At 38.4% G+C, this 13,787-nt stretch overlaps 1 protein-coding gene across 5 annotated transcripts in view; it reads right to left on the minus strand.

The window, feature by feature from the left end:
• ift172 (intraflagellar transport 172) overlaps positions 1-13,787 on the minus strand; it is a 193,178-nt gene that overhangs the window by 104,821 nt on the left and 74,570 nt on the right. For all 5 annotated transcript variants that reach the window (XR_010013706.1, XR_010013707.1, XM_063001980.1 and 2 more), the window contains exon 12: positions 4,361-4,414. Coding sequence is in view for 3 of the 5 variants with exons in the window: in XM_063001980.1 (XP_062858050.1) it covers positions 4,361-4,414 (54 nt within the window). In the remaining 2 variants the exon portion in view is untranslated. The remainder of the gene's footprint in view (positions 1-4,360; positions 4,415-13,787) is intronic.

Raw genomic sequence — 13,787 nt, forward strand, 5'->3', positions numbered from 1 at the left:
TGTTACTAGCCGTGTACTTAGTTTATGTTACTAGCCGTGTGCTTAGTTTATGTTACTAGCCGTGTGCTTAGTTTATGTTTAGTTAGCTGTGTTTAGTTTTGTTTAGCCCTGCTTTGTTGGTCTTGTCTTTTGTTATTAATAAATATCCTTTGTTAGTTTTTACATCTCTGCGTTTGTGTCCACCCCTATTGTCTTGTCCCTAGACCCCCTCGTTACATAGGGTCAGTGAGCCTAGAGGGGGGTCCTGTTGCATTTAATTGAGAAGAGTAAAAAATAATAATTCATCATGGGAAAATCAGGAAAATCAATAGGCTATTGGTAGATTTCTTTTAAACTGCTTATAGCCTACGTTGGGTCTTTGAAAATGAATACATATTTGATTTTTCCAATACACAAGTGCAAAAGTCAACAGATGAAAGATTCTGATTCAGTGTGTAATGATAAATCAAACAAACAACCAAAAAAAAAATGTTAAGTTTTCAGTGCCTCAAATGTATGCTGTTGTATGGTGGTGCTTTAGTGCCCACGGCGCGGGTGACTTGCATATGTTTGAAAGTACTATTGACATGGAGTCGTATATGGAGATTTTAGAGAGCTACAGTGGGGTCAAAAAGTATTTAGTCAGCCACTGATTGTGCAGGTTCTCCTACTTAGAAAGATGAGAGAGGTCTGTAATTTTCATCATAGGTAACACTTCAACTATGAGAGACAAAATGAGAAAAAAAAATCCAGGAAATCACATTGTAGGATTTTTAAAGAATTTATTCGTAAATTAAGGTGGAAAATAAGTATTTGGTCAATAACTAACAAACAAACAAGATTTCTGGCTCTCACAGACCTGTAACTTCTTCTTTAAGAAGCTCTTCTGTCCTCCACTCGTTACCTGTATTAATGGCACCTGTTTGACCTCGTTATCTGTATAAAAGACACCTGTCCACAGCCTCAAACAGTCAGACTCCAAACTCAACCATGGCCAAGACCAAAGAGCTGTCGAAGGACACCAGGAAGAAAATTGTAGACCTGCACCAGGCTGGGAAGAGTGAATCTACAATAGGCAAGCAGGTTGGTGTGAATAAATCAACTGTGGGAGCAATTGTAAGAAAATGGAAGACATACAAGACCATTGATAATCTCCCTTGGGGTCAAGATCTCATCCCGTGGGGTCAAAATTATCATGAGAACGGTGAGCAAATATCCCAGAACTACACAAAGGGACCTGATGAATGACCTGCAGAGAGCTGGGACCAAAGTAACAAAGGCTACCATCAGTAAACACACTACGCCGAGAGGGACTCAAATCCTGCAGTGCCAGGCGTGTCCCCCTGCTTAAGCCAGTACATGTCCAGGCCCGTCTGATGTTTGCCAGAGAGCATATGGATGATCCAGAAGAGGATTGGGAGAATATCATGTGGTCAGATGAAACCAAAATGGAACTTTTTGGTAAAAACTCAACTCGTCGTGTTTGGAGGAAGAAGAAAAACCCAAGAACACCATACCTACTGTGAAGCATGGGGGTGGAAACATCATGCTTTGGGGCTGTTTTTCTGCAAAGGGGACAGGACGACTGATCCGTGTTAAGGGAAGAATGAATGAGAAAATGTATCGTGAGATTTTAAGCCAAAACCTCCTTCCATCAGTGAGAGCATTGAAGATGGAACGTGGCTGGGTCTTCCAGCATGACAATGGTCCCCAACACACCGCTTGGGCAACGAAGGAGTGGCTCCGTAAAAAGCATTTCAAGGTCCTGGAGTGGCCTAGCCAGTCTCCAGACCTCAACCCCATAGAAAATTTGTGGAGTCAAACCCAGTGACAGCCCCAAAACATCACTGCTCTAGAGGAGATCTGCATGGAGGAATGGGCCAAAATACCAGCTGTGTGCAAACCTGGTGAAGACTTACAGGAAACGTTTGACCTCTGTCATTGCCAACAAAGGTTATGTTACAAAGTATTGAGTTGAACTTTTGTTATTGACCAAATACTTATTTTCCACCATAATTTACAAATAAATTCTTTAAAAATCCTACAATGTGATTTCCTGGATTTTTTTTCTCATTTTGTCTCTCATAGTTGAAGTGTACCTATGATGAAAATTACAGACCTCTCTCATCTTTCTAAGTAGGAGAACCTGCACAATCAGTGGCTGACTAAATACTTTTTGGCCCCACTGTATATCTGTTCCAACTTTTTTAAATGCATATTGCAGGCATCCAATTTTTCTACATTTTTTTGTATTTACAAAATACAATTAAGTTAAGGTTTAAGAGATTAAACAATTCTAAATCAATGAAAAAGCGTGCTTCTCTACCCACTTGATCATCTCTTCGTAGTCTGTGCTGCGCCTCAAAAGAACAAGCCAGTACAGTGTTATGCTCCTGATAATGTCTATGTACAGTTTATTTCTTTCTTTATAAACTCTCGATTACATTAGAAATCAGTTAGACAAAATGTCCAAGATTTACATTCAACTATTAAGGTAGGCTGTGCTGTGTATTGCAGCTTCCATTTATTATATCATTTAACATATAAGTGTTATTTATAAGGGTGGTCAGGACCTACAAATACCTGGGACTACAACTCAACGATAAACTGGACTGGACAGATAACACAGCCACTATTTACAAGAAAGGACAGAGCCGTCTCTACTTTTTGAGAAGGCTTGGGTCCTTCAAAATCTGTAAAACACTCCTGCTGATGTTCTATCAGTCTGTCGTCTCCAGTGTTCTTTTCTATGCTGTGGTGTGTTGGAGAGGCAGCATGAAGAAGAGCGATGCCACACGACTGGACAGGCAGGTAAGGAAAGCTGGCTCTGTGACTGGCACAGAGCTTGACACTTTCATGCATGTGGCTGAGGAAAGAACTCTAAAAAAACTCTTATCAATCATGGACAATACACAGCACCCTCTGAACAGCACCATCGCCAGACAGAGGAGTGTATTCAGCAGGCTGAGAAAGTCTTTTGTACCCCAAGCAGTCAGACTGTTTAACACCACTCAACGACGGGGTCATTAAACCGAATCAACTCAAACATTCATTTGTATTGCCACATTACATATTCTGTACTTACATTCTTGTTTTCATACCTGTATGTATATATCGGTTATAATTTTATAATTAATAATTTCTTATTTTATAATTTTATCTACATACATTGCTGCTATTATTATCTGTATTATTATCTGTATGTTACCACCACTATTCTCATCCATACCTATGTCCGACATATTTTATATCTGATACACAATCTCTACTCATATTCTATTTTATATACATATATATACCCATAAATTATACATTGTAGATATTTATAACTATAACAACATCCTTATCTCTACATTTATTCTTATATGTCTGTATATATTGTTTATACGAATAGATACACTGCTGCTTTTATCACATGTACCAGATGCACAATTTGCACATGTTGCACCTTATTTTACTTACTTACCTTATTTTGTATTTGTATTTTACCTTATTTTGTATTTGTATTAAGATTTCTCTTCTTTGTTAAACTACTAGAGACCAATAATTTCCTTTGGGATAAATAAAGTATCTCTCTCTCTCTCTCTCTCTCTCTCTCTCTCTCTCTCTCTCTCTCTCTCTATCTCTCTATCTCTCTATCTATCTATCTATCTATCGACTACCTTTTCTTTAAAAATTCATGAAATCTGTGATTTTTGAAAAATGAGGGTTTAAGTCTGCTTTTTGGATCACTTAAAGACATTCAGAGACTTCCACCAAAGCAACTTCAGTGTTGTTTTGGCAGTGTGTTTCGTGTACTTTGAAGAATGTTTTCTTTAAGGATATTTTTGACCAGAAAATCTTATCCCTCATGTTGCCAACAACCTTCAAGTAGGCTGTCATGTCTTTTACTTAACAGTAGCTTCCGTCTTGCCACTTAATGAGGCCACTGTGCTCCTGGGAACACACAAAGCCTTAGATATTTTTATATCCTTGCCCTGATCTACGCCCTACCACATTTTGACCCACAGTTCCTTTTTGGTTTGTTTTTCTGTCCTGACAATGCAGTATAAATTGTAGGTCTTTAAAGACCTAGATGTGTGTCTTTCCAAACTATGCTCAATCAGCTAAATTGCAAAAGGTGCTTTTCTAAACACAATTTAGGTACAATTAGCTAACAAATTACACCCAAACACAATCTAATGTGCCTCAGCAAAGTGTCTGAAATGTCATGATTTTACTTCATTATAAGGATGGATTATGTGTAAAATTCCATATAAAATTAAATCGACAACTCTGTGTGCTAACACTTACAGGGTCTGAATACTTCCTGAATTTACTGAAAATAATATTAAAAAATCTAATCAATAATGTTTATAATAAGAATAAAAAAGATACATACATTTTCGTTTTCAAAAAAGAACTTCTCATTCCCTCCAGAGCCATGCCACACCACCTGCAAGAGGAAGTTTATGTTGATGTGACTAAAACTTTACTGCCGATACCTACTTTCACAACACTATGAAGTAACCAAACACACACACACACACACACACCGATTACCTCAGAATGGTATATAATTATATACTATTTGGCATGAATTAACAAAACAAACTAAAGCGGTTACTTAGATTGTGTAAATTCTACCAATGCATTATGTATAGGTTGTGTTATAAACCACAAACTCATATAGCTCTCATATGCCAATAAGACTTATAAAATAAAATTTTTGCAATATACCACAAATTAACAATAAATATCAGTTCATTTTTAAAAGTAAATGTCATTTAGCAAGTAACACTAGCATAAATAATACAAGAGCATTAGAAAGTCAAACATATCAACCAACACACTAACCTTGCTGGATTCATAGTGTCAAGTCTTTAATCCATTTAATTATGTATCTTAATGTCCGTTTGTTGTATAAAATTATTCCTAACACTGTACTCCAATGTTTAACAAACTTTGTACAGCTCTGCCCTAAGAGTCAGAGGTCTGCCTCTAATGAGCAGTGTTTTTTAATACAGGCTACCTCTTTTTTTTAAATAGCTTTCTTATACAAAGATATTAAACACTGGAATGCACTGCACACTGATTTAAAAACCTGTGTGGACTGCCTGTGAATGAAAAATGGATTATGAGAAATCAGTTATGTTTCAATTAATGTAGTTAGACTTTGTTGGCTACGATGTATTATTTCTTCTTCTTTTTGAGCAAATCTGTGTATTTTGTTGTTGAAACAACATGTTGTTGTTACTAATGTGTTTACCTGCCCAGGGACTGCAGATGGAAATAAACTTGTAAGCTAACTCTGGTGCAATATATCTTTTCTCTTTCAGATTAATGTATTTTATGCATGGTCCATGACAAATTGAAAATTGAAATTCAAGAATGGAAAGAATATCTAAGGCTTATCTAAGGTCCTGGTTCTAGGACCACATTGGCCTCAAGCGTTTCAAAGAGAAAAGAGAAAGGAGAACCAGCTGGATAAATAAAGTCAAGTGAAAGATACATACTGTCAAGTTTATTTGTATAGCGGTATTAAAAATAAACATTGTCTCAAAGCAACTTTACAGAATCCAGGACAGAAAGATCAAAAACCCCTGTTGTAGGCCAAGGGTGACAGTGGCAAGGAAAAACTCCCTTAAAATTACAGAAATAAACTTTGAGAGAAACCAGACTCAGCAGGGACCAATCCTAGTTGGGTGGCCTCAATAATAATTTGAATGAATAGGATTTACACAAACCATACCTACACAAAATTATTTAACTAAAGATTATAATTAGTGAAAATAAAAGTTTCTACAGCACTCAATAAATCAGGCCTTTGTGGCAGTGGCAAGACAGAAGCCACAGACGATAAGTAAGGAATATGACAACCTACTTAAAGGACTCATCCGAACAATAATAATATTACTACTTCTTTCACTCCAACTGAGTGAATGAAGCCATACAGGAACATACCTTAAAAAAAGCGAAGCTAAGACTTAAATCCTGTCAAACAGAGCCTAAACACTAGCTTGACTGAAAATCTGAGATCCTGAGGACATACCCCCTCCTTCTACATAACCATTAGAGCACTATCAGTCCTCTTTTGTCATGCATATGCTTGCAGATAACACACTATTCAACCCACCCCCAACTTATCTATGATTCTGTCTCTTGCTAGCCAGCATATATAGTAGTTTTCAAATAGTATTCATATATACATACATATATGTATGTATGTATGTATGTATACACACATACGCACACACATACACATATACGTATATATATATAGTTTTAGAAGTCACTGCGCTTTGTATATATATATGTATAGCTACATATGTATAGTATATGTATAGTATATATATATACATGTATAGATACAATTACACTTACACACACACACACACACACACACACACACACACACACACACACACACACACACATATATATATATATATATATATATATATATATATATATATATATATATATACAGTGTATCACAAAAGTGAGTACACCCCTCACATTTCTGCAAATATTTTATTATATCTTTTCATGGGACAACACTATAGAGATAAAACTTGGATATAACTTAGAGTAGTCAGTGTACAACTTGTATAGCAGTGTAGATTTACTGTCTTCTGAAAATAACTCAACACACAGCCATTAATGTCTAAATGGCTGGCAACATAAGTGAGTACACCCCACAGTGAACATGTCCAAATTGTGCCCAAAGTGTCAATATTTTGTGTGACCACCATTATTATCCAGCACTGCCTTAACCCTCCTGGGCATGGAATTCACCAGAACTGCACAGGTTGCTACTGGAATCCTCTTCCACTCCTCCATGATGACATCACGGAGCTGGTGGATGTTAGACACCTTGAACTCCTCCACCTTCCACTTGAGGATGCGCCACAGGTGCTCAATTGGGTTTAGTCCATCACCTTTACCTTCAGCTTCCTCAGCAAGGCAGTTGTCATCTTGGAGGTTGTGTTTGGGGTCGTTATCCTGTTGGAAAACTGCCATGAGGCCCAGTTTTCGAAGGGAGGGGATCATGCTCTGTTTCAGAATGTCACAGTACATGTTGGAATTCATGTTTCCCTCAATGAACTGCAGCTCCCCAGTGCCAGCAACACTCATGCAGCCCAAGACCATGATGCTACCACTACCATGCTTGACTGTAGGCAAGATACAGTTGTCTTGGTACTTCTCACCAGGGCGCCGCCACACATGCTGGACACCATCTGAGCCAAACAAGTTTATCTTGGTCTCGTCAGACCACAGGGCATTCCAGTAATCCATGTTCTTGGACTGCTTGTCTTCAGCAAACTGTTTGCGGGCTTTCTTGTGCGTCAGCTTCCTTCTGGGATGACGACCATGCAGACCGAGTTGATGCAGTGTGCGGCGTATGGTCTGAGCACTGACAGGCTGACCTCCCACGTCTTCAACCTCTGCAGCAATGCTGGCAGCACTCATGTGTGTCTATTTTTTAAAGCCAACCTCTGGATATGACGCCGAACACGTGGACTCAACTTCTTTGGTCGACCCTGGCGAAGCCTGTTCCGAGTGGAACCTGTCCTGGAAAACCGCTGTATGACCTTGGCCACCATGCTGTAGCTCAGTTTCAGGGTGTTAGCAATCTTCTTATAGCCCAGGCCATCTTTGTGGAGAGCAACAATTCTATTTCTCACATCCTCAGAGAGTTCTTTGCCATGAGGTGCCATGTTGAATATCCAGTGGCCAGTATTAGAGAATTGTACCCAAAACACCAAATTTAACAGCCCTGCTCCCCATTTACACCTGGGACCTTGACACATGACACCAGGGAGGGACAACGACACATTTGGGCACAATTTGGACATGTTCACTGTGGGGTGTACTCACTTATGTTGCCAGCTATTTAGACATTAATGGCTGTGTGTTGAGTTATTTTCAGAAGACAGTAAATCTACACTGCTATACAAGCTGTACACTGACTACTCTAAGTTATATCCAAGTTTCATGTCTATAGTGTTGTCCCATGAAAAGATATAATGAAATATTTGCAGAAATGTGAGGGGTGTACTCACTTTTGTGATACACTGTATATATATAGATAGTACCTATAGTTTTGTAAAAACATTAAATAAAGAAAAAAAAAACTAAATTGCAATGTGTCTATTGCTTTTGTAAGATTTTTTTCCTGTGAATATTATTTTAAATAAATCTTGCTTGCCAATTCCTGTATAATGTTTCTTGAAACTAGCTCACTCAGGCCTGTCTGTAGAATTTGGGCAGAGGGGGATGAGAGGTGTTTGTGTGTAGACAGGCTGTGGGTCATTACCATGATAATGGGTACTAAGTGGCTCACAACAGGGGAGCGGGGGATCGAGAGGCAAAAATCCTCTAGTCATTCTAGTGTAAAGGAATCTCAGATAAAAAGCCCAAATCCTGGTCTGCAAACTTGTAAAGACATATCCAAGAAAATGTGCAGCTTTAATTACTGTCAAAGGGTTCATAAAAGTTCATAAAACGTTTAATAAGAGGTCTGAAAACTATTGTAAAAACATATCTCAGTTTTTGATTTTAATTAACTTAAAAAAAAAACTCTAAAACATGTATTGTACACATGTATTCACTTTTTACTGTGAGTGATTAAGGGCGCATTCACATGAGAACATTGCGGTTTTGCTGCTTTTTTAATGTAAATGTACCCTAAGTGTCAATTGATGTGTTAAAATAGCAGTCTGAATATTTTCTGAATCCTCTGTATTTAATGAAATTGGCTAACATACTGCTCACAGAGAACTGTATGAGATTTATTTTTTGTACTTGACCACTTGACCACCCTACCACTCTTTACTACTCAAACTAGCTGTATAGCAAACTAGCAAAATAAATTGAGACTGCAATTGGGATTGCAATTTCATTGCAGACAGGATAAACCAGAGATATTTAATGTTTTGTCTGCTCAACTTTGTTTCATGTATTAATAAACATCCATTCCTGCATTTAAGGCCTGCAACACATTCCAAAAAAAAGGTGGGACAGTAAAACAGACGTTTTGCCACCGTTGATACCAAGCGACATTCCTCCAGATTCCTTGAATTGTTTAATGATATTATGCACTGTAGAAGGAGAAACATGCAAATCCCTTCCAATCTTTCTTTAAGGTACATTGTTTTTTCTTTTTGTTTTTTTCCCCTCCGAACTTTACCCCCAATTTTCTACCCTAATTTAGTTGTATCCAATTACCCTGATTACTCCACTGCTGACTGAGGAGCTTCGCAACTGACACACGCCCCCTCCGACATGTGATCAGTACTGACTGCCTTTTTTCACCTGCACGACACGGGTTCATACAGTGGTGCTTGAAAGTTTGTGAACCCTTTAGAATTTTCTATATTTCTGCATAAATATGACCTAAAACATCATCAGATTTTCACAAAAGTCCTAAAAGTAGGTAAAGAGAACCCAGTTGAACAAATGAGACAAAAATATTATACTTGGTCATTTATTTATTGAGGAAAATGATCCAATATTACATATTTGTGAGTGGCAAAAGTATGTGAACCTTTGCTTTCAGTATCTGGTGTGACCCCCCTTTGCAGCAATAACTGCAACTAAATGTTTCCGGTAACTGTTGATCAGTCCTGCACACCGGCTTGGAGGAATTTTAGCCCATTCCTCCGTACAGAACAGCTTCAACTCTGGGATGTTGGTGGGTTTCCTCACATTAACTGCTCGCTTCAGGTCCTTCCACAACATTTCGATTGGATTAAGGTCAGGACTTTGACTTGGCCATTCCAAAACATTAACTTTACTCTTCTTTAACCATTCTTTGTAAAAACGACTTGTGTGCTTAGGGTCGTTGTCTTGCTGCATGAGCCACCTTCTCTTGAGATTCAGTTCATGGACAGATGCCCTGACATTTTCCTTAAGAATTCTCTGATATAATTCAGAATTCATTGTTCCATCAATGATGGCAAGCCGTCCTGGCCCAGTTGCAGCAAAACAGGCCCAAACCATGATACTACCACCACCATGTTTCACAGATGGGATAAGGTTCTTATGCTGGAATGCAGTGTTTTTCTTTCTCCAAACATAACGCTTTTCATTTTAACCAAAAAGTTCTATTTTGGTCTCATCCGTCCACAAAACATTCCTCCAATAGCCTTCTGGCTTGTCCACGTGATCTGTAGCAAACTGCAGACGAGCAGCAATGTTCTTTTTGGAGAGCAGTGGCTTTCTCCTTGCAACCCTGCCATGCACACCATTGTTGTTCAGTGTTCTCCTGATGGTGGACTCATGAACATTAACATTAGCCAATGTGAAAGAGGCCTTCAGTTGCTTAGAAGTTACCCTGGGGTCCTTTGTGACCTTGCCGACTATTACACGCCTTGCTCTTGGAGTGATCTTTGTTGGTCGACCACTCCTGGGAGGCTAACAATGGTCTTGAATTTCCTCCATTTGTACACAATCTGTCTGACTGTGGATTGGTGGAGTCCAAACTCTTTAGAGATGGTTTTGTAACCTTTTCCAGCCTGATGAGCATCAACAACTCTTTTTCTGAGGTCCTCAGCAATCTCCTTTGTTCGTGCCATGATACTTTGATAGATCCCTGTTCTTTAAATAAAACAGGGTGCCCACTCACACCTGATTGTCATCCCATTGATTGAAAACACCTGACTCTAATTTCACCTTTTGCCACTCACAAATATGTAATATTGGATCATTTTCCTCAATAAATAAATGACCAAGTATAATATTTTTGTCTCATTTGTTTAACTGGGTTCTCCTTATCTATTTTTAGGACTTGTGTGAAAATCTGATGATGTTTTAGGTCATATTTGTGCAGAAATATAGAAAATTCTAAAGGGTTCACAAACTTTCAAGCACCACTGTATGCTGACCAGCCTTGTGCATGGAGAGCCACACCCTGATCAGCATTATTCCCCAACTCTGCGCAGGCACCATCAATCAGCCAGCAGAGGTCGTAATTGTACCAGCTTTTAGAAACCCTGGCCCGGCTTACCTACCCTGTGAACAACAGTTGTTCATGTAGCCGCCCAGCCCAGCCAAATGGCAGAGCTGAGATTCGATACGACATATTAAAAATCCCAGCTCTGGTGTGCTAGCATGTTTTATCACTGCACCACCTGAGTGGCCTAGGTACATTGTTTTCAAACATTGAAATACTTTTCTCATGAATTTGTTGACAAACTGGAGATCCTCTGGCCAGCTTTGCTCATTAAAGACTCAGCCTTTCCTGGATGCTGCTTTTGTACCAAACCATGAGTACAAATACAGTGAGGAAAATAAGTATTTGATCCCCTGCTGATTTTGTAAGTTTACCCCCTTACAAAGACTTGAACAGTCTATTCTATTCTGAGAAAGGTGAGGTAAGCCCAGAATTACACGGGAGGAGCTTGTCAATGATCTCAAGGGAGCTGGGAGCAGAGAAATGCTGGATATGACCCCAAGAACACCATCCCCACTGGGCATTTCTCTGCTTCCAAACACGGTGAGTGGAGTTGATGCCAAAGAGCTCAATTTTGGTCTCATCTGACCATATCACATTCTCCCAAGCTTTCTTGGAATCATTCAGGTGTTTATTGGCAAACTTCAGACGGGCCTGTACATGAGCCTTCTTGAGCAGAGGGACTTTGCAGGCACTGCAGGATCTCAATCCATTACGGCGAAGTGTGTTACTAATGGTTGTCTTGGTGACTGTGCTCCCAGCTCCCTTTGGATCATTGACAAGCTCCTCCCGTGTAATTCTGGGCTGACCTCACCTTTCTCAGAATCATTCTTACCCCACAAGGTGAGATCTTGCATGGAGCTCCAGAGCGAGGGCGATTGACTGTGACCTTGTATTTCTTCCATTTTCGAATTATCGTGCCAACAGTGGTCTCTTTCTCACCAAGCTTCTTGCTGATGGTCTTGTAGCCCATTCCAGCCTTGTGCAGGTCTACAATCTTGTCCCTGACGTCCTTTGATAGCTCTTTGGTCTTGCCCATGGTGGTCGAGAGATTTGAATGTAAGAAACTGATTCTGTGACAAAAGTCTTTTATACAGGGACAGGACTAATTTGTGTGCCTCATGGGCACATAACCGGTCTGTGGGGGTCAGAATTCTTGCTGGTTGGTAGGGGATCAAATACTTGTTTCCCTTAATTAAATACAAATTAATTTATAACTTTTATTTAATGTTTTTTTTCTGGATTTTTTGTTGATATTCTGTCTCTCTCTGTTAAAATAAACCTTCCATAAAAATTATAGACTGTTCAAGTCTTTGTAAGGGGGTAAACTTACAAAATCAGCAGGGGATCAAATACTTATTTTCCTCACTGTACCTGTTGACATCATCTGTTTGAAATTACATAATTATTTTGTTTTTTCACCTCATTACTAGCCCTAAATTGCCCCCATCCTGTTCTTTTGAAATGTGTTGCAGGCCTGAAATGCATGAATGGAGGTATATTAACAAGTGAAATGAAGTTGATCACACAAAACATTAAATACCTTAGGTTTAAACTGTCTGCAATCAAATAAAAGTCAAAGTAAATGTAAGGAACACAATTTTTATTTTATTTGCATTTTCCACACTGTCCCAACTTTTTCTGATTTGGGGTTGTATTTGATTCTGAGTTCTGGCAGCCATATGGAAATAAAAAAACAAAACATTTTTAATTAATTACCTGCTTTTTAAAAAAATGAAAAATGTTTTGATATATAGTGTTAAACAAATTGGTTTACAAATATTTAGCACTTTTTCCAAGTTAATACTAGAACACACAGATTTTTACACTTGTAATTCAATGTCAAATAAATTGTTTTTGTTTAACATCATGTTAGCATCTAGGGTTACACATACCTGGTTCTATTTTCTTTTATAGTCCAGGGCATATACTGTATATTTCAGCTCATAGTGCTTATTCGATTATGTATCAGTTCTGTCTATAGCTGTGCCAGTCCAGTATTACATTAGTATAAAGGTTGTACAGTTACAGAGTTACAATGCCATATTCGTAATGTCAAAAAGAGGTTAATGAAAAACAAAATGTAATCTTTTATAGTGGGAATAAAAACTTACAATTATGTGATTGTATAAAAATGCACACCCTTAAACTAATACTTTGTTAAAGCATCTTTTGATTTTATTATAACATTAACTCTTTTTGATTTTATTATAACATTAACTCTTTTTGGGTAGATGTCTATCAGCATGGCACAACTTGACGCCAATCTTTGTCAACTCTTTACAAATGCACGCCAAATCTGTCAAACTGCGAGGACATTGTCTGTGCACAGCCCTCTTCATGTCACCCAAACAATTTTTAATTAGATTCAGGTCTGTGCTGTGACTGGGCCATTACAAAACTTTGCTATTTTTTTCTAGTGAAGCCAATCTTATGTTGATGTGGTGGTATGCTTTGTCTTGCTGAAAGATGAAAATTTTTCTCACAGCTTTTAAGCAAAGGCCTGAAAGTTTTGTGCCAAAATGCATAAACCCCAGTTTCAGCTATAGGAACAACAGACCCAAAGCATAATGCTGCTGCCACTACCACATTTCATTGCGAGTATGGTGTTCTTTTGGTAATGCACAGTGGTGTTTTTGCGCCAAACATACAGTGTATCACAAAAGTGAGTACACCCCTCACATTTCTGCAAATATTTTATTATATCTTTTCATGGGACAACACTATATAAATAAAACTTGGATATAACTTAGAGTAGTCAGTGTACAACTTGTATAGCAGTGTAGATTTACTGTCTTCTGAAAATAACTCAAAACACAGCCATTAATGTCTAAATGGCTGGCAACATAAGTGAGTACACCACACAGTGAAC

This window comes from Trichomycterus rosablanca, chromosome 9 (genome assembly GCF_030014385.1).
Source record: "Trichomycterus rosablanca isolate fTriRos1 chromosome 9, fTriRos1.hap1, whole genome shotgun sequence".
Lineage (NCBI taxonomy): Eukaryota > Metazoa > Chordata > Actinopteri > Siluriformes > Trichomycteridae > Trichomycterus > Trichomycterus rosablanca.